Genomic DNA, 22,611 nt, shown 5'->3' on the forward strand with positions numbered 1-22,611 from the left:
TTATGGGGAAATGAATCTAGTCTTTCACCAATAAATATGTTAGCTTTCAAAACTGGCAGATTTTCAGGGCACCTGGGTGGCTCAGAAAGTTAAGAATATATCTCTTGGTTTCATATCAGGTCCCGATCTCATGGCTCGTAAGATTGAGCTCCATGTCGAGCCCCATGTCAGGCTCCATGCTCAGTGGGTGTCTGCTTGGATAGTCTCTCCCTCTGCCCCTTCCCCAACTTGTGCTCTCTCTTTCTCTCTCTCTCTTTCTCTAAAATAAATGGATAAATCTTTCTAAAAATGGCAGATTTTCTCACTTTTTTAAATAAATAAGTTCAAATATTAACTACTACCCATCATTTCAATAAACTGTGGGTGGGAGTAAAATGAAGAAAGAACAAATTTAGGGTTGCTATTGTGGGATTAATCTTACAGAATAATATGCATCACTAAATCAAATTACCATTTTCTTCTTTTTAAAGAATCAAAGTTATGAATCCCTTTTTCAAACTTATGCTTCCAGTTTTATGTATTTGATCCTTATCATGTTATAAGGTTACACAAATATACTTTAAAATTTATTAGACATGATTTTTAAGCAGCTGTAATTTTATTTTAGAAGGTTCTTTTGATTTTATTTTTGATTTTGTGTGTGCACTGTACAACTTTCAAATTACCAGTCTTTTAGACCCCAGTGCCCTTGTGTTCATCCTCATTCTGCCTTTCAAAGAATCTGCTTCATGATCTGTCATTTATTCCAAAAGCTAAATGTCTGACAGCTCTTGAACTGTTACCTATCTTAGGAGGATTTTCATTTCAATGGGACATACCTTTTAGTTATAGTGATAAAAACTCTTCCATATCTTTCAGGCTTTAGTCAATAAATGAGACATGGGTGTAAATTTTTGTTTGTGTTATTTTATCATGGCTTTTAAAACAATGATCCTTAGAAACATACAAATGTACTAAAGTCTTCCTAGTTTGCATAAACAGGCTCACAAAAAATACTGAAAGATAATAATTTGAATTGTAGCCATGAATGATTACTTCCTATCTGCTGTTCCTGATCATTCCTCCCCCAATTTGCTGCTTGTGATTTAGCTGTGTTTATTTTTTCTTTCTTTCAGTCATATTTATACGTACCCTAGGCTAGAACCACATTTGATTCAATTGATACTTTTCCCATCTCCCTCTGTGAAGTATTCATACCTGATTGGAGTTGATGAATAGTCATTTTAGCTTTATCTGCTTCAGAATTCACTTGTAAATTTGTTGAAAGAAGATACTTCATCAACTTCACAAGTAAATCATAATAAAAACATGAAAGAATGCCAGTGCCTCCCACATTTTTATGTAACTTTTGAAATTGAGAAATAAAAAAAATCATCCTTGAACATTCTTGGATGATTAAACTCAAACATTTCTGTGAATGATTTCTAGCATTCAATGGACAAGAGTCAAAACAGTTAAATAACACTTTTCTAATTCGTATAAAATTAAAATATTCTAAGCACATTCGCTAAATCATAGTTTTAAAAATTAGACACATATAATTATTTTTCCTCAAATAACTCAGAATTGACTCACCAATTTAATGTTTTTACAATTTAAATTTTAGAATTATAATTAACTTGATCGCCACATATTTTTATCTTCATGATATAACTGGAGAAGAAGGAAGAAAAGCAGAAGGATTATCATCAGAAAGAAAAGAAATAACTGAATATATGATGCTGCAACTGATTTGGTAAACCTGGTCTTAATTTTAATAATCTGAGTACATGGTGAGATACATAAAGAAAGTTAGCATCCACACTTGGTGAAGTGGGTAAATAGAAATTAAAAATGACAAATTGACTTGTTCAGCACCACAGTGTAAGTCATGGAAGTAAACCTTTTTAGAATTATCAGTCAACATAATTTCCAGAAGGCAGGAATGCTTATACTATCAGGCACTAAAAGAAAGAGAAAGAAAGAAAGAAAGAAAGAAAGAAAGAAAGAAAGAAAGAAAGAAAGAAAGAAAATAAAGAAAATAAAGAAATAAATTAATTCACTCAAAAGTTTGTAATGTTGAGAAATTGTGTTTTCTCATCATATACAAAGAAGATATTAGGCACTATTCATTAGCAAGGAGACTCCTCTCCCCTGGATACATGTCCCCATGGAGAGGGAAAGTCATTAGATTAATACTCCTTTCTAGGAGAAAGAAAGACACACAACTGATAAATTTGTGTTAGTAAGTTTATCATGCTTGGCTCATCCCCTCCTTCATTTTTCTGCTTTGGAACTTGCTTGCCTGCAGAGGTCAGATGTCTAACTCTGCCTTCCATGCCTCATATTATACAACTGTCCTTGCATGTTCAGCAATGCCTATGACTTGAAGGCTGAATGTGCCTCATTCTACAGTTTGCAATTAGCCCACATCTACATCATGCCCACTGAGAGAATCCTATCGATACTAAAAATAAGATTTTAATTCCCAACTATTTCTGGGCCAATGTCTCATTTGGTTCGGAAATTGTTTAAGGAGCAGGGTTGTGATATAACTGCAATCCTACCGAAAGCACTCATATAATCAAGAGATTGTAAAAATACTTGCATATTTTCCCAAGAGTTGAGATATCACAGAATTTTTTCTCGATGTTCAATATCTTATTTATTGCCAAAGTCATTAAGCTATCTCAGGAATATAAGTGAAATATAAAGGAAAAGTTAAATGAAAAAGAAAAGCCACAATTCAGAGTAGAACTTTTTTTAGTACAAAAATATCCCAGCTACTCAGCCACCTTATAAACGTATCTTGATTATTGTGTATATATATGACTATGTATCCGTATAAACACGTATTCCTTTCTAACAGCAAAAAATGAACCTCAAGTCATGATGCATTTACCTAAATCCTCTGCAAAGCCTACCTCAACTCTCTTATACATGTACTTATGCATCCGAGGCTTATGTATTTCTTCTCTTCATAGTTGTAATATCATCTCGCACACATTAATTAGACCACATTTGCGGGAGTATTTGTGGTAACTACTTATAAATTTATTTATGTCTAGGGAGTAATACTCGCTCAAATATTCTTCAATCTTATCTTGCTAACAATATATTCATACATAAGTTTATCAGTTTCTTTTCTATGCAAGCCATCCATCCTTCCATGGTTTTCTACTTCCCTATTTTACACGTATTTTGTATTCTAAATACATGCTTCATATTTCCCATCTTGAACTGGAAGTCAAAATAAAATGTTCTACAACATACATAGATGTGGCATCCCAGAGGAGTGACTGTGTGCAAAGAAAATGCACAATCAGTATACAGGTGAGGGGAAATTGAATCGTAGTAAAATGAAGCCAGGCCAACAAGATATCTACTGACTGAATATTTGTCATGCAGAAACTCACAGAACAAAATTCTTATCAGCTTTGCATTAAATAAAATACAAAAATAATATGTTTTAAGGACATATCTCAGGTTGAACCCAGTACTGTGAATATAGACATAATTAGGCAGTAATTCTAGAAAGGAGTATTTAAAACACACAGATAGGTCTTCAAAAAGTCCAAAAGCCAACCAAAAGGGTAAGATGAGAATCTGGATGAAGGGGTAGAAAATTTGACGATACCAAAGCATAGATGGTAAACAAAACAAAACAAGGAAACAAAAAAAACCCCTAAAATGTAATTTACAAGATAGGGAGATGCTAAAATTATTTGGAAAAATGTAAGAAATGTAAAAACATAAATGAGAACCTTGGAATTTATTATTAGGATATGAGTAAGAATGATTAAATTATTGGACACATGCCAACTACTTTCTAATATCTATGGCTCCTTACTTAATGAGAATCTATTACTGACTCAATGAAATAATACAGCCAAAGGAAAGCAGTTCATTTTTATGAACAGGTAAAAGAAGAATGTGTTCTGGATTGGGATTTCTGAAATAACTCATGTTCTGAAAAATCTTCACAGTGAACGAGAATGTACGTGCACTAAGCATGTCAAACACCTAGAACCACGATTTATTTTTTTTTTTAATTTGTTAACTGCAAGAATATGAATGAGTAGAGAGAGCACTTATGTATACAGAGTGATCTATAGTGTACAACAGTGGAGTAAGAACTACAATTCTGTGTTTTGGAATAAAGACCAAATTAACCAAAATTGCAAGATATGATTCCCCAATATTTTCCATTACAAAATCCCAGAGCAAAGAAAAATAAATTCTTCTCTTCTGGCACTTTGAGCCTATAATTTGAATTGGCTGACTGCAGACGCAAAGTTTCTTAGAAGTGTTATGTTTGACTATAAAAGTCACACAAATTTTGCATTCTCTTCCACCGATTCTGCCAATATGAACAAGTTGTGGTCAATTACCTGCAGCCTAGTTAAACGGATAATACTGGATGGAGTGTGTGTCGGTTTGCTTTCATAATTTCAAGAACCACTTACAAAGAGCTACGTGTTTTTGTGGTTATCTGTGCCTGCATTTTGAGAAGCACAGATAAGGTCAAATGCATAAGACTTTACACAGTGGGATTCCTATAAGATTATTTTGTTTGTTTTAGCCTCTCAATTTCCTACAGGTAGGACCTTGACAAAATGAGGCTGCATCGGATTTCTCTTCCTGAGTCTCTGAGAGTCAGATACTAGAATAACCAGGGTAAACTATCACTCCTAGTAGTCCTACACTTAATCCTTTGCCGTCATCCATCTCCAACCCTCTAATACGGTTTTTTTTTTTTTTTTTTCCAAGGGTGCGTGGGTGGCTTGGTCTGTTGGGCATCTGCTTATGGCTCAGGTCGTGCTCCCAGGGTCCTGGGATGGAGCACTTGTTGCACTCCCTGCTTAGCTGGGAGTCTGCTTCTCCCTCTCCCTCTGCTCCTCCCTCAGCTTGGGCTCTTTCTCAAATAAATAAATAAATTCTTTAAAAAAAGGGTTTTTTTTTTCTATTTTGCTGTCATTTTACTAGGTGAGTGTCCCACTAGATATCCAGCCTCGTAGATAAGTAAAAAAAGGTCTGTGACCATATTTTAGCCACATTTATCTCCCCTAACATTTAGAATAATGCCCTCTGATACTATAAACTCAATAACTCTAATAAAAATTTCAAAATATTTTTCTCTCCATTTTTCCATTTTCTTTTTCATTATTGCCTAAGAATATCTTTTCTCAAAAGGTGGTAGTTATGCTAAAAATACACTCTGAGAAGAATGGGACTATCAGCCTTTCTTTGACTCCAGTGATTTTCTGCACTGTTTCCATCTGCAATTCTTCCCACTTGAATACACATTAAAAGATTGGAAGTGTGTGGGTGGGGGAGGAGGTGGGTGGAAATTATTCTCTGAGCACATTTATTATGCCAACAATGCAATTTAATGCATCTTTGATGGTGTGCAATTAGGTATTAAAATTTCTCATAACTAGAAATGTTCTCGGTCAGTGGGAATTACTGTAGATAATTTCAGGTAACCTGGGAATAATTTGGCTAGCTAGAAGGCCTAGACCAATATATAAAGCATTCAGTTTAGGGAAAAATTGATTTGTTCTTCACATTAATTCTCTGCTTAACTATATTGGGAAATGCAAATTCACATAAAACCTGAGACGGAAACCAGTAATTCTTTTATATTTTAAAAAAAATTTATAAAGGCACAATATGGCAACTAAAAAATGATCCCTCAAACCATAATTTACTGATTTTTTGGAAAGGGTTAATTATTTTTGCACAAAATTAAGAGTTTTATTTTACATTACTTGATTTGATTTAGATTCCTACTTCTACTTTCATTGTTGCCCTTATTTTTTTAAAGATTTATTTATTTATTAGAGAGAGAGAGAGAGAGAGCATGAGGAACTGAGGGCGAGGGAGAGAAAGAATCTCAAGCAGACTCCCTGCCGAGTGCAGAGCCCAACACGGGGATCCCAGGACTTAACCCTGGGATCATGACCTGAACTGAAATCTGGAGTCGGAACTTCAACCAGCTGAGCCATCCAGACGCCCTGCGCTTGTTTTATTTTCTCTGACTTTCTTTCTCTCACACCTGTGCTTCCAAAAGGAGATTGAGGGGAAGGCAGTGGTAAACATATTGGTATAGTTGGGTAGATTTGTCAGATATGTATGGCAATTCCACAAACTCTAAATTCTGATCACATTGTATGTTTTTGGCATGCTTTTGGCATTGTATATGCTAACAAGAAAATCATTACAGACTAGGAAAAAAGTACAGTAAGCAACGTTAGGAGTAGATGGGGGATTTCAGGAAAACAATATATGATATCATTCTTGCTTCCTTTTGCACTATAATGTTTAGCTACAGTTCACTGAACTCACTGTTAATTGGTAAGCTACAAACAATTCATAAAGTGATGGGAAATTGAGCAACCAACCATAACCTTGGGATTACACGTGCATTTATTGTAGGCATTCTTTATGCAAGATGTAGCAATAATGGCACTGAATATGGCTGGAGTGAAAACTGAAGTCATATACATGTGGACAGTTCTGACAATGCTAATCACCAGAAAATAACATCTTCAAACACTTTATTTTAAATGGCGATAATACAGGCAACTCAATGAAAATGTGAATTATATTTTAGAAAATTGATACTTATTCTTTCCTAACTTTAAGAATTACTTCAATTTAAATTTAAATATTTAAGATTATGAAATATTAACATATTTTTAAAAAATTATTATGGCAAAATTTATAGTTACATATCTCACTGTGATATACATTATATATAATTTTAAAAAACAGACAAAAAAAAGAAAACCACATTGCATATGGGGCTTGCTGATACTCACTTAGCATGGCGAATATCTGGCAGGGACCGCTCTAGAGCAATATTGTTGCTGACAAAAATATTGAAACCATTTTCCCTGTAAGCTGAGTCATCATGGTCCTCTTCAGTGAGGGGGTAAGGTTTCCCATGCTCACCTTTCCCTAGTGGGAGAAAACAAAATGAGATTATCATCTCTACAAATACGAGTTAATCTTCTAGAACACATAATAAGAGTTAAATATGTGTACTTCTTTAGTCACCTGTTATTAGGCTCCATGGAAGGCCTTTTATTATAACATATTATTTTATTTGGAAAAAACAAATATGCTCATGACAAAAAGCAAACAACACTGAAGTAGAAAGCACAATCATTTTCCAGAGAGAACCACTGTGAAGATTTTGTGTATGTTTTGTAACATTGATATGCAGCTTGTAATATACACATTGCCTTACAATTTGATTTTATCCAACTTAAAAAAGCCATATTTCCGTTTACTTCCAATGATTGATATTATATCATTGTATCCTAATTTACACCATTCCACTAAAGATATACTTTCACATTACTTCTAATTCTCCCTATTAAAAATAATGTTGAAATGAACATCTTTGTTTATATATTTCTAGTTTCGTATTTTTGGAAGGGGAAAGATAATTCCTACAAATAGAATCTTGAATATCTGTAGAATAACTTATGATAGTTTTCGCACATCTTCAGAAGCATTGGATAATATTTTGACATTTACTGGTGAAATATGTATTATTCATACTTTAGTTTGCTTTTTCTTGATTACTTATAAAATTAACTTCATATACATTTATCATTTGTATTTCTTAGATCGTGAAATGATTATTCAGAGCTTGTACAATGTTTTTTAATTTTTTAATTATTTTTTTAAAGATTTTATTTATTTGAGAGAAAGGGTGAGCTAGAGAGAGAGAAAGGGAGAGAGAGAGCATGAGCAGGGGAAGAGGGAGAGGGAGACGCAGATTCTCTGCTAAGCAGGGAGGCCGAAGGAGGGCTCGATCCCAGGATCCCGGTATCACTACCTAAGCCAAAGGCAGACGCTTAACCGATGGAGCCACCCAGGCGTCCCCTTTAATTTGTTTTTTAAAAACAAATTTTTTTATGTTTTTTAAAGTAATTTTTTGTTTTTTTAAACAATATTTTTGTTGTTTTATTAAATCTTTGTTAATTATATATAATCTAAATATTTTCTAAGTTCACTTTATGTAAATCTAATTTAAGACTTCTGGTTTGCATTCTGCATGTAAAGAGTTTGGAAGTTACTACTGTCTATTCTAGTACCCTGAAATCATGGCCCGAGCAGAAATCAAGAGTCTGACGCTTAACCAACTGAGCTATCCAGGCGCCCCCACATAATAATATTTATTCTCCCCTCTTCCTCCTTTCTTCATGTATACCACTTTCAGGTTCCTTGTTTAATTTTATAGTCAACAGTAGATAACACTGGTGTCAACAGGCACTTACTCAGGTAATGACTTTAATGTGATTGTTGTTAAACATTGTACATGAGTGTGTGTGTGTGTGTGTGCGTGTGTGTGTGGGAGTATATGTGGTTACAACTAACCATGTTAAGAAAGAACACTTCTAGTGCCTTTTAAATAAAGGTAGTTTTTCATGAACAGAATATGAAAGTTTACCAAATTCTTTTTCAAATTTTACGGGTTTTTAAAAATATTTTCACCATATTAACCTTTGATTTTGCAATATACAATTTGTTTTTAAACACCGAAATATTTTGTTTGTTTGTTAGGAAGTTTGGCTTCTATATCAGTAATCCCTCAAATAAAAGTGAAAGCTTTTTTTTTTTTTTTTTTTTTTGGCTTCCAGCTTCTGCCCTAATGACATCAACCTCAGTAGCAGTGACAGCCAAGATCAAACAGCTGCGGACTGATAAGGAATTATATGTTCAAGAAGCAGACTGAAAATCTCTCCAATTTTAAGGGAGAGAACCAAAAATTCTTAAGTGTTCACTTTAGGCATCAAAAAGGAAAATACTGGATCTCGCCTGTGTTTTTGTTATTTCTTAGGATAAAATGCCGTTGTTTTTTCAACCTAACAGGGAAATAAATCAGTCAGTGAGAAATTTCATTTGTATAACACCTAATCATTGAGCATCCACATCAAAAGTACTATGTTAAATCGTTATGAACATTTTCTAACTCAACACTACAAAATAAACATTGTTCTACCCATGTTACATGTAAGTAAGCAAAAGAGACACTGACATTTTCAATAAGGATTTCCACAATCAGCAATTAGCTGATTTTTTAAAAAAGATCTAAACTTTTAAAAGATCTAAATCTCTCTCCACTAAGGGGCCAAATACTAGATAAGGTCTTTGGACCTTATATATTCTCTAGTGTGAACTGGATTTATAGACACTCTAGAAATCCTATTTAACAAGAAAATCATACTGCATAGTAGCCTTTATTTTCTTTAGTAAATTTTTATTTTTTAATTTATATGCCCTAAGTGAAATGTATACATGCAGCCAAGGCTTCTTTTCAGTAATTTTTGTAGAGATATTTTTAGTGCTCAGCTTTCAGCTTCAGCCACTTTAAGACTACAAATATAAATTTTAAAGCTACACATTCATTAAAACACCTGCCAATCAAAGGGAAATTCATTTTCTCTGTACAGCAATTTAGTCTTCAGACTGATAAATCTCCTGAGACAAGGCTTTTCAAATGAATAAGTGATACTCTGGAGTTATAAAACAAAACTTGTGAGTCACCAGTGATGGCATACTAGAAATTTCTTCATTGCAGTTGTGAGAATAGGTTTTTAAATTTTATGTTCTTATGCACAGAGCCTGCAGTTTTTACTGCAAATGCTACTAACTCATCTTAAGTTTTAATATGGAAAGCCTCAGGGACTTTCGCATCTCATGTGGTTTAAAGTTTCTTCTGTAAAACGGCAAAACAGAACAGCAAAAACTCCAAACAAAGCAACAAAAATAGGGGTATGTTGAAAAATGCTTTATTACTCAAAGGTGTTTTGAGTGATTATTAGTCTACAGATTTACCGATTTAACATTTTAAAAACTCTAATATACCTTATTCTTATCAATTGTAATCGAATCAGTCCTTTACTTGAAATGTAAGAAATAGTGTACTGTCCACTATGTTTAAAATAGTATGAAAAGGGGAATTGGGTGGCTCATTCAGTGAAGTCCCACTGGCTTTTGGCTTCGTCATGATCTCCAGGGTCATGAAATCAAGCCCTGTATCTGGCTCTGAGCTCAGGGCAGACTCTGTTTCTCTCCCTCCCCTTCTGCTCCTCCCCCCTGAAATAAATAAAAAAATAAATAAATAAATAAATAAATAAATAAAATCCATGAAATAGTATGAAAGGTGTGAGATATTTTAAATAATCAGATATACAAAATTAATACTTTTTCTACATGTATAGCTATTACATAGAAAAATTCCATCTTATAAATATGTCTCTGATCCTATGTATTCAAGGCATACAGCAGAATTCAAAAAGTCTCATAGTGCACCTGGTATTTATCCTCCAGGCGAAATGATGTTTCATTTAGTCTGGCATACATATAGACTTGGCATTATTATTATTTTTTTAATGTTTATTGATTACCCACTCTATGCATCACTGGATGTGGAAAGGGAAAATGTGTATAGTATGAACCCAGTCCTGAAAAAGCTAGGATATACTCTGACTAGTAAGATATGGTCTCCTGTGAACTGAACATTTGTGTCCCCATAAAATTCTTAGGCTGAAATCCCAACTCCAGATGTGAGGGCATTTAGAGGTGAGGCGTTGGGGAGGAGGTGATCAGTCTGTGAGATTAGAACTCATGAGTGCGATTAGTGTCCTTGTAAAAGAGATCCAGAGAGCTTCCTTGCCCTTTCCCCTTGTGAGGACACAACAAGAAGACAGTCTTGATGAACTGTGTACTCTCCAGACATTGAAATTTATTGGTACCCTGATTTTGGACTTCCCAGCCTCCAGAACTGTGAGAAATATATTTCTGTTGTTTACAAGCCACTGAGTCTATGGTATTTTGCTATAGCAGCCCAAACAGACTAAATCAAGGCAAAACTATAAAACAATTGTTGTGAAAAAGAAGCATGGTATTTGTGGAAGTGAATGACTTGGACAATAAACCCTATAAGAATTTCAAAACTGTGGCAAACTGAGGACCTTTATATGGCTTGGAAACTCCAGCTAGAAAGAAGGAATTTACAGCTCAAACTTGAAGGATAGAGGAAGATTTACATTGTTTTAAGAGGTCTGGGGCTGGGAAGACTACATAAGAATTGAAATAAATGAATTTGTACAGATGAAATTTTGAGACATGCTTTTGGAAAATAATTAATAAACATATATAAATAGATTGAGAACTCTAAAATAAAATACTGAGAGATAAAGTAAGTTTTTGTCAAAGGAAAAAAAATCTAGGGACAGACAGTTTAAGGTAATTAAACTTTTTCTTAAAAGTAATTAGAGTATAAGAATAACATAAGGGAAGTGTTTTAACACTTTCCCTGAGGGGCTTGAGGATAAGCAGTTAGGACACTCAAGAATCAATATAGTCAGGCCTTTGCTCAAATATAATTTTCTTGGAGAGATTTTTCATAGTTAACCAACCCATCTTCAGTCAGCATACCCAGCACTCCTTGCCCTATTTCTCAAATCTACTTTATATTTTGCCCTGCATTGCTTTTCTCCAATACATTACTATTCTAAATTTATTAATTAACTATTAATTCTAGAATCTATTAATTGACTATCTCCTCATTGGGATATAAGCTCCATGAAAGCAGAGAATTTTTGCTGTCCCCTATAGTGTCCCCAGAACCTAAGAGAGTGCCTGCCACATAGCAGATACTTAATAAACATTTTAACTGGTATATAAATAATAAAGTGATAAGATTTGGGCTTGTTACCCAATGGAAATAAAGATATTAATTTATTCATTCAAAACTGCATATTAAGCATCTATTCTGAGATAGGGGCTAGGGATTAAATAATGAATATCACAGTTATTACCTTTGACATCATGTGTTAGAGAAGGATAAAAACATCATTGTGATTTAAAATACAAATGTCATAATCTCTAAGATCATTGATGGATAGGACTGTGTCTTGATATCTTGGGGTCAGGAAACATTAGCATAGTACTTATCACATGATTTGTCCCCCAAAATACCTGTGAAATTGATAAATGGAGAAATGAATTAATGCACTTTGAGATGGAGGATGTATCTCAATGATATGGGATCTTTCAGCAGACAGGGAAGGCAGCAGTTAGGCAGGCAGAAAGAAATGCCATAGGCACGACACAGAAAGGTGGTAATTAGGAATTCCAACTCTGGTTTGGTATGGTTGGAGTGTGGCTTTTGTAAGATGGAGCAATAAAAGACATAGCTGGAAAGGTAGTAAATTATTGGTTTTGCATTATTCTAGAAGTGATAAAAGTCTAATCAAAGTGAACTATAGTAAGTCAGTAATCCATACTAAAAATCTCTAGGGTAGCAACAAAAAAAAAAGGCACCCAAGAATGTGTAATACAAAATCTAATAAGACAAAAAATAATAAAACAAAAATAAAATAATAAGGAAAGAAATAAAATTTAAAAAATCTGTTAAAAAAAACAGAAAAGAATGAATAAGAGACTATACAACAAATGAGACATATAGAAACAAAATAACAAAATTTAAATGAAATAGATTAATTCTTTAAAAGAAACTTATCAAAATTAGAAAGAAGACATTTAACCAAAGTAGTCCTGCATCTGATTAAAAAATTTTTCTTTTCTTAAATTTACATTAAATATTTGCTGAATAAATGAAAGGCACATTTCATCTTTTTAAGGGTTTTTCCCCATATTATTGAGCTATAATTAATATAGAGCATTCTGTAAGTTTATGTGTACAATATGTTGATTTTATATACTTACATAATAAGAAATTGCTATCACCATCTCATTAGCTAACACCTCTATCACCTGTTCTTTTTTGTAGTGAGAATGTTTAAGATCTACTCTCTTAGCAACTTTCAAATATATAATACAATATCATTAACTATAATCACCATGCTGTGATTAATTAATAATATAACTGGAAGTTATATGATTATTAATCATATAACTAATCATATAACTGGAAGTTCATACCTTTAGATCAAGATCTCCCCACTTCCCTAACCCTTCCCCTCCCCCACCCAGGCTTTAGCGATTACCATTCTACTCTCTGTTTCTATTAATTTGGTATTTTTAGATTCCATATGTGAGTGATATCAAACTATATTTGTTCTTCTCTGTCTGACTTACTTCACTCAGCATATACAATAAATTATTATTTAGCTATGAGATAGGAGGAAATTTTTCTATTTACGACAACAGGGATTGACCTTGTGGGTATTATGTTTAAAAATTTTTGAAAACTCCAGGCCCACATGGATTCACTGATGAACTTTTCTAAACATTAAAATGAGAAATAGTATCATTTTTATGCATATTTTAGAAATGAGAGAAACTCATATGATACTGGCATGAACCTCATATCAAAACCAGGCAAGAACACTATAAGAAATGAATATATTGGATCTATGTCACTCATGAGTATAGACAGAAAAAATCCTTAACAAAAATAACGCAATGAATCTATCAATATTTTAAAAAACATTATATCATGACCAATTGGGATTTATGCTAGAAATGCAATGTTGGTTTAATATTCAAAATCAATCAATATAACTCACATTAATAGAATAAAAGAGATAAGTCATTATTATCTCAGTACAGGCAAAAAAATCATTTGATAAAACTCAACAAGTTGAGAAATTTTCAGTAACCTAAAAATACAAGGGAACTTTTTTTAACATGACAAAGGGTATTCCAATAAAAATTCAGCAAAATATATCTTTGGTGAAATAATGAATACTTTCCTCCTGAGACTGGAAACACAACAATAATCTCAAGCATCACTACCTCTATCTAAATTGATACTATCCATTGGGTCTATCAAGTGAAATGAATCATGAAGAAGAAAGAAAAGATATAAAGACTGTAAAAGAAGAATGAAAACTATTATTTTAAGTAACATTAAATGTGTACAAAAAATCCAACAAAATTTAAAACCTATAACAATTGATAAATTAATTTGACAAGATTGTGACTGATAAATGTCAATATAAAATCAACTCTATTTACTAACAACAAACTGAAAATAAAAATTTTAAAATATGGGTGTCTGAGTGGCTCAGTCAGTTAAGCATCCAACTGGCTCAGGTCATGATCTCAGGGTCCTGAGATCCAGACCCAAGTGGGGCTTTGCACTCAGCAGACTTCGGATTCTCTCTCCATTCCTCCTTCCCCCAACTTGTGTGCATGGTCTCTCTCACTCTCTCAAATAAGTAAATGAAATCTTGAAAAAAAATTTTAAATAGCTTTGAAATCACATCAAATATCAAGTATTTAAGAATAAATCTAAAAAATATGCATAAGGCCACTCTCTGTACTAAAAATGTAAGAAACACTGGTGGGAGAAATCAGTGAAGAACTAAATAATCAAAGCAATTCATCATGATATTGGATTGGACAAAGTCTTTTAAGATGTCAACTCCCCCTGCATTGATAATTACCTAAACCACAGTCCGAGTTTTTGCTTCTTTTTGATGATGGTGGTGTGTGTGAGTGGGCTACAGTATATAGTAAGATGGAGGAGATCAATTAAAAATGTATTTGGAAATGCAAAGGGCCTAAACTCCCCACCACAATATTAAAGAAGAAAGGCATAGTTGGAGCAAATTAAAACTATACACATTTGGTCATAGAATAAACCAGAACTAATTTGGTTACATAAAAATGGTAACATGAACATAAAGACACATATATGAAAGACATTTCAATGAGCAGCATATCAATGAATACAACATATAAATGAATAAATATATAAATGATAATGTAATCATGATGTAGCAATAATAACTAGTCATTACTGGAAGTAATATTGTCTCCATTTTCTGATATAGAAACTTCATTTTTAAAAAGAACAGTTGTCTAACATTTAGAGATGTGGGTAATTTTTATATTAAAAAAACTTATGTATTTTTTATTTAGTATATAAGGAGTTAAATAACAAGATGTACTTATATTCATTCTGAGCACAGATCTTTAAAGTAGACAGAGCATAAATCTATGTGCACAAATTGATGTTGTTGATAATATACTACGAAAAATTTAAAAATGGACTCTAGATATGTTTGTACAGAAACCTAGTGTTCTATTATTTTTCAGCTTTCAATGTGGGCTTGTGAAAAGGTGTTTATATCCTAATTGTGTAGTTATTCTCTAAATTATCACAAAAAGCTTCATTGTCTACAGACATTGTAGGAGAAATCATGTTAAGAAATATTTTGTCTCAACATCCCAATTACTTTAAAGCTTATTTAGTTTCATTCATCATTGGTGTGCGTTCCATAAAATAGATATAAGATTTTCTTAGTCATTATGGACAAATGATAAAATGTATTTTACAAGTATTTTAAGTTCAAAAGGGATCTGTAATTTATATATTAGAGGATTTCTGCATTTTTTCTCTCCCCTCCTCTTCTCGCTTCTTCCTAAGGGGAAGTGCTTGATTTAATTCCCAGGCAGTGCATTCCTCAGAAAGTAACAACTATTTTTTTTTTGATGGACTCAAACTAAATGGAATATTACTGTCAAATGTGTCTGACTTGGTCTGTTAGCATCTTCCTTTGTGTAAAAATCATAAACTGTCAGAGTGTCATGGGTTGGACATTTTTACCACTTCTGAAAAAATGAGGCAACACAATCATGAAATATTCCATATGCCATTTGAAGCATACAGAGAAGTTGAGATAAAAACTATCAAAGAGAGTGGAAAGAAATATAAAGAAAATAAAGAGGCCACTGGTAAAAGGATAAAATAGAATGAAAGCAGCAAAAGAAAAAAAAAGGTTAGCAAAGAAAACAAGTGAAAGACAAAATTTGGGGGGTTTTCAACGAATTTATTCCTTGCAATAACGTTGTAAAAGTCTCATTTATAAAATAAAATTAATTTTATAATTGATTAATTTTATAATTTTATAATCTGTTATTAGTAACATTGTACACAGCTTAAAAAGACAACTGAAATTACATTATACTGTATGATAAGAAAAATATAGAGTTTCTGATCTTAAATAAGTTCAAGAAAAAAAATTATTTGGGTTAAATATTAACAGACACCCTGAAATGATCATGGCTTTTAGATTAAGTGAATGATGAATATATGTCTATGTCACATTTAAAATAGACACTACAGAACAATCAACATCTTATTATATTTTGATTATATAAATGACAACAAGTGCCTTAGAAGAGCTTATGCCATTTATACCAGATGCTGAGGGACAAGTGACTTCTTGCTCAATAGATTATAAAGAAAGTAGGATGCACGATAAGAGATGAAAAAATGAAAACAATGTTACTGGCTATAGTCATTCAAGAATAAAAACACCACAAATAGCATGCTCTTGGTCAGGGTCAGGATATTGGAAGTGGGGTCAAGAGAGGGGTGACTGTTTATCCAATGGAACAAAGAACTCAACTTAAGAAAGACTTGCACTAAGAACGATATGCAATATATAATTCTTATTTTAAATGTGATTGGATTTACATTTCTATGGAACCTGAAATGCCTTTCAACTGCTCACTGAAGTGTAAGTGTCTCTCTCCCTCATGTCTGTACTAATGGCATGAAAAATTATCAGTGATCCGTGTCTCAGAAACTTCCCATTGTTCGAACAACCGTGGCATACAGAAAGCACAGACACCAGAAATAGGCAAATAAAATTCTAGTAAAGTTTTTGAGTGAAGAGATTTTAATAAAATGTAGAAGTGCTTTAGATTTAGAGTAATTTCTTAAAGGATGACTAAGTTCAAATTCATTAATATCAGGAATATCTATATTTTAAAGTAATCAAAATGCTTCCCTATGTTTATACTACAATTTTCTACTGCTTTTCATGTATATTTTATTATATTTTTCTTCATTTCATAAGAAATTGATTAACTATATCTAGGGAAGTAGCTGTGTTACTTACAAAGGGAACAAATAATTTCTGTCATGCCAATACACTTCCTGGAATGTAATTTCGTTGGGCTAAGTCCTAATTCCACGACTCACTCAAGGAAATTTGCTGTCTGACTGAATCATCCTGGAAGTGAGAACTGCAAATTGGTTTTTAAAAAATTGTGGATTTTATCACTGTGAACATAGATAAAACATACCCATGCAACTTTAGTTTATTCTTTGGAAAATCTAGTAAGTTATTCTTTTCCTAAAGTTTCCTTGTGGACTCCCAATACATTTGCTTTCAATAAACCCCTTTTTTCTGCTTAAGGAAATGTATTTGTTTTCAGATGTCAAGGAGTTTTTCTTCCTGTTGTTTTTCTTTAATTTTCTTCAAACTATAATCTATATTAGCTCTTTTTCTGAAAAGTCATAATCAATCTTTAAAAAGGGGTTAACATATCTAACTTACAGAGGTATGATAATGATTAAATAAAAAATGTGTACTAAAGAGCTTTGCAAACTGTATGGCCAAAATAAAATAAAACTTTTTAGTAAAACATTATCCTTTTACAGTGTTTTTCTCTTTAATTCTTTCAGATAGCCCTTTCCAGCACCAATTTGGTAAAAATTTAGATTAAAAACAGAAATTTTGCTTTATTAAAACTAAAACTTTCCAACTGAATTGAATTGCCTCAACTTATTTTATCAATATTTTGCAATTCATTTCCCTTTCATTAACTGACGCTTTATTACAGGGCTCAATTATCCCTCTCAAGGAATTTTTTTTTTACGATCTTTGTTATTTTTATAGAAACAAAAAAAGTGCTCACAATAAATTAAAATTAAAAGCACTCCAAATCTTATCATTTATCATTCAAACATTAGGTAAATTTATTTATAAACATTTCTCTTTGAATATATCAAAGGGTGATTAGTTTTGAATGACCATATAAAACCTGGGCTATTCTATGCATGGCATTTCAATTTTTTATAATCTCAAAGGATGTTAAACATTCCCATTAAGTTTAAGAACATAAATAAGCTTCCAGTAAAATGGTGAATTAAACATACACATTTTTTTCTGTTTTCCTCCTGGAAATCACAGTAAAATGTTAAAAGGCAATTAAAAGGGGCACCTGGGTGGCTCAGTTGGTTAAGCACCTGCCTTTGGCTCAGGTCATGATCTCAGGGTCCTGGAATGGAGCCCCACATAGGGTGCCCTGCTCAGCAGAGAGACTGCTTCTCCCTTTGCCCCTCACACTGCTCCTGCTCTCTCTTGCTACCTCTCTAGCTCTTGCTCTCAAGTAAATAAATAAAGTTTTTACAAACTGAGGGCTTCGGGTGGGTGGGGATGGGATAGGCTGGTGATGGGTATTAAGGAGGGCATGTATTGCATGGTGCACTAGGTGTTATGTGCAAGTAATGAATCATGGAACTTTACATAAAAAAATAGGGATGTACTGTATGGTGACTAACATAATAAAAAATATTATTAAAAAAATTAAAAAATAAAAAAAAAAGCCAATTAAAAGGTTAGAGACCTAGGGCAAAAAATAGAAAGAAAGGGAAGCAATCAACGTAAAAGAGATAAACACAAATATGTAAACAATGAAAAGAAGATCAGCCTGTGGTTACTGGTAAGTCAGGGGGAAGAAACACGGCCAAGTTCCATGCGGAAGAGAGAGGAAACAAGACCGTGCTGTAGAAATCCAAAGGTTTTCTGGACATGTCTAGACCAGCTATGGAGAAGGATGGGATTGATATATGAAGGTTCAAACTGGCAGAATAACTGAAATTCTGCATACCACTCTTCCTCTGTAGTGGCCATCTCTCTACCCATTGTTCAGTCACCCTACAGCCAAACCTACCATGAGACCAATCAGACCACCAGCAGAACTCCAACTCAGCTTCGCGTTGACTGACCATTACAACCATGTTCTTCTTAGCAAACAGTATGAATCAGCTAACTTTCAAAGCTATGATGTAAAACTCAGATAAAAGTAAACACAAACAGGAACAAGAAGAGAGAGATGGGAGAAAAGGAGGAAGAGGAGTTTGAGGAGAGCCACACTGCTTATTTATAAATGATAAAGCTGGAACTAGAACATCATCTTCTTCCCCTTCCTGCCCCCTGACAACAAATGGAGGAAATGAGGTTTACTGAATTATTCAAATCATTTACAAAATAAATCTGCCAAAAAAACATTCCAGGACTTTAATCTATAAAACTGGCAGCCATAAGAGTATCACATCTTTTACTGAGAAACCTTTACTGCTTTCAAATTTTTGATGTATTTTTTTTCATAAAAATCTAATGACAGCCTTGAAAGATAAATGTCCCATTTTTAATATGAAGAAATTGACATTTCTTGAGAAAAATTATGTGACATGATAATATACTTTTATAAGTAGAACAGAAACAGAAACTTAGTCTTTTAATATTTGTAAATTACAAATGCATTCTTTGTTCTCCATCTCACTTCAATATTTTGTTCATAATTTTTATTAAAAAAAACCCTAATTCTTCACACTGCAATTATTATGATGATGCCAAAGGAACAATATCTGAGTGAACCAGATTATTACAGACAAGTGAGCTCTTCTTTCCCTCCTAGTATGCAGCACAACTCCAAATTCTTAAATTCAATGGGAATTTTATACTTTGAAATATTTGTCTATAAAATTTATGTAGTAATTTGTCACACAGTCTAAAGGAAAAGGGCCATTAGTGAGAACTAATTACGTGTAAGTTTACAGGCAGTATCACAGTCATATCACCCCAAATACGAATTTCATGTACATTCCTCTTCTGTCAGCCCCATCCAAAGCTATAATATACAAAAGCCTAAAAAATTCTGCCAAAATCATATTTTAATAAAATCAACATTTATTTTGAGAGAAGAGGTTATAGTATAGCAAATGAAGGAATATATTGAAAAGATAAATGCATTTAAAATGATCATAGTTAAAATCATTTTTAGATCTATCATAACACATAAAACAATCAACATTTTAAAACAGTAGTTCACAAAATTATCTGTTGAGATTCTTTTGTACAGATGCAAACCCTGAATAATATCATTGTGATCAGCTCTTCAATTTTCACAAGCAAATACTGACTGTATAATTCTAATGGGTGTAGGGTCCCCCACAATCATTATACTTTTCAGGTTTACTCAGATACTGAGGTACTTTCATATTAACTGTATTAAAGAAAGGGAAAAATGTAATTTTACACAAACTGCTGAAATTGACTATTGCATATCATGACTGCTCTCTACTAATGGATATTGGGTTGGAGGACAAATATCGAGGGCTGAGTTATACAACCAACTTTCCTAGGAAAAAGCTGTAGAATTCAGGTGGGTTCTTTCACATTTCTACCCTCAGTTTCCTCATTTGCAAACACAAAAGACGTGTCTAGATTTATTATAAGTAGCATTCTATGCTGGCTTCATATCATTCAATTACTTTTTTCTAAATAACACACATCACCAGATATTTAATTCATATTTAGGAGCTGAGTTTGACAAATATCTGAAGCTTTGAGTACTTCTATTTTTTTATTTAATTTTTAAATTTTAAATTATTTTTTAAAACATTTTATTTATTTTTTTGAGAGAGAGAGAGAACAAGCTGGGGGAGGGGCAGAGGTAGAGGAACAAGCAGACTCCCTGCTGAGCAGGGATCCCAACACAGGGCTCCATCCCAAGACCTGGACATCATGACCTGAGCCAAAGTCAGTCACTTAACCAGTTGAGCCACCCAGGTGCCCCTGAAGCTTTGGGTACTTTTAATCTCAAAGGAAAAAACTGTATGACTTAATCATATGGCCAATGTATTAGAAGAAATGGGGGTTCATTGTGGAGTTGGGCTATAAGATCCTTGAGGGCAGACTCAGGGCATGGTGAGATTCAATATAAACTTCTTGCCTGATCGACTAAAATATAAAACATAATTAAAATTAAAAAAACAAGGATAGACTACTTAGCCACCAATTAGCCACCAAAAGATACATGCAATTAACTCTTAATGTAGGTGTTGGGGCACCAACCCCCACATAATTGGACATTCATGTTTAACTTCTGATTCCCCCAAAATTAACTACTAATAACCTACTCTTAATCAGAAATCTTGCCAATTACATAAACAATCAATTAACACATATTCTGTATGTTATATGTATTGTATACTGTATTCTTACGATAAAATGTTATTAAGAAAATCATGAGGAAGAGAAAATATATTTAGAGTACTGTACTGTATGTATAGAAAAAACAAACAAACAAACAAAAAACAAACAAACAAAAAATCCCTGTGTATAATTGGTTCCATGCAGTTCAAACTTGTTTTTTCAAAAGTCAACCGTACTCTTGTTTTTTTCTTTTTAATCAAAACCTACACAGATAAATATGTTTGTCTCATACTGAGTTAAAGAAGACACTATTGTATGATCCAAATACAAATGAAAACTTTTCTCATGAAGGTTACAATTCATAGTGTTCTAATTAGAATCGTCTCCACTCCTCAATCTCAGAGGAACTCATTAAATTTACTCACTCTAGTTAAAGCAAACTGTTCCCGAAGCAGAGATGAAAGTGTAAGTCCCTAGGCCCACGGTTGCAATAGGTTTTTGCCAAATAAAGCAGATAAAATAATAAAGAATAATCCATCATAAAGGGCCAAATGGAAAAAAATAAATTTGTGACAAATCAAGCCGAATCCTAGGAAAGGAACCCAATGCTTTCCAATATGATTTAGATAAGAAGGCAAACACTTACAAAGAATAAATTATAAGACAACTCTCAACTACTCCATCCCAGGATCCTGAGATCATGACTAATATTCTACACTAGCTCCAAATCATTCAATTATTCTTTCTAAATCACCACACATCACCAGATATTTAATTCACATTTAAGAGCTGAACTTGACAAATATTATCTGAAGCTTTGAGTACTTTTTTTCATTTTTAATTTTTTAATTTAATTTTATTTTTTAAAGATTTTATTTATTTATTTGAGAGAGAGAGAGCAAGTGAGCACGAGGTGTGGAGGGGCATTACATGTAATAATGGATAATAATGAGGGCTCTGAAGAAGACATTAATTCCCTTGACAAAAGTAGTTCAAGCATCTGTGAAGGATTCTTTTTATCTTCTATAAGAGTTGCTGAGCCATATGCCTACTCACTTACTGAGCTTTTTGTTGTGCAGAGATGGGGGAAATCTGAGTTCATGGTTCTTAGCTCTATCTCACTGAATAACTCATGGACAGCCAAGGTTGATTTTGCTGCATAGGCCTCTTTGAGAGTGAATCTGGGTCAGATTTGTGCCAGCCCACAGGGTCTGTAGCTTGTCAGGTCACTTTAAACGACAATTAGTTTTGAGGATGTCAGAAGAATAAGTTTTGGAGATGTCAGTCAGTTCCATAATTCTCACATGCGTTCTTTCCAAAACAATTTTGTTATTAAGAAAAAAAATGTAATATGAGAAGAAAATATCTTTTTTTATAATGTCAGTTAGGAAGGTAAATTGTGATAATTACCAGATAACAGAGAATAGGAAAATAATAATTAAAACACTATGATATTTTCAAATGTGAGGAGGAAATGATCCTTAAAAGGGAAACTCATTATAGAAGGTCACTTAGAGTGTAGTCAGGAGACAATTAAAGACTGATGATGAGTAGTTGATCATAACATCCCTGCATAATGAGAGAATGAGTGTCTCAAAAGGACACAGCAAAACTTAGAGGA

At 33.0% G+C, this 22,611-nt stretch overlaps 1 protein-coding gene across 2 annotated transcripts in view; it reads right to left on the reverse strand.

The window, feature by feature from the left end:
• Window positions 1-22,611, reverse strand: part of GALNTL6 (polypeptide N-acetylgalactosaminyltransferase like 6) — a 1,184,120-nt gene that overhangs the window by 670,086 nt on the left and 491,423 nt on the right. For both annotated transcript variants that reach the window (XM_034661384.1, XM_034661383.1), the window contains exon 5: window positions 6,804-6,942. In XM_034661384.1, the coding sequence (XP_034517275.1) occupies window positions 6,804-6,942 (139 nt within the window). The remainder of the gene's footprint in view (window positions 1-6,803; window positions 6,943-22,611) is intronic.

The sequence above is a fragment of the Ailuropoda melanoleuca genome, chromosome 5, assembly GCF_002007445.2.
Source record: "Ailuropoda melanoleuca isolate Jingjing chromosome 5, ASM200744v2, whole genome shotgun sequence".
NCBI lineage: Eukaryota > Metazoa > Chordata > Mammalia > Carnivora > Ursidae > Ailuropoda > Ailuropoda melanoleuca.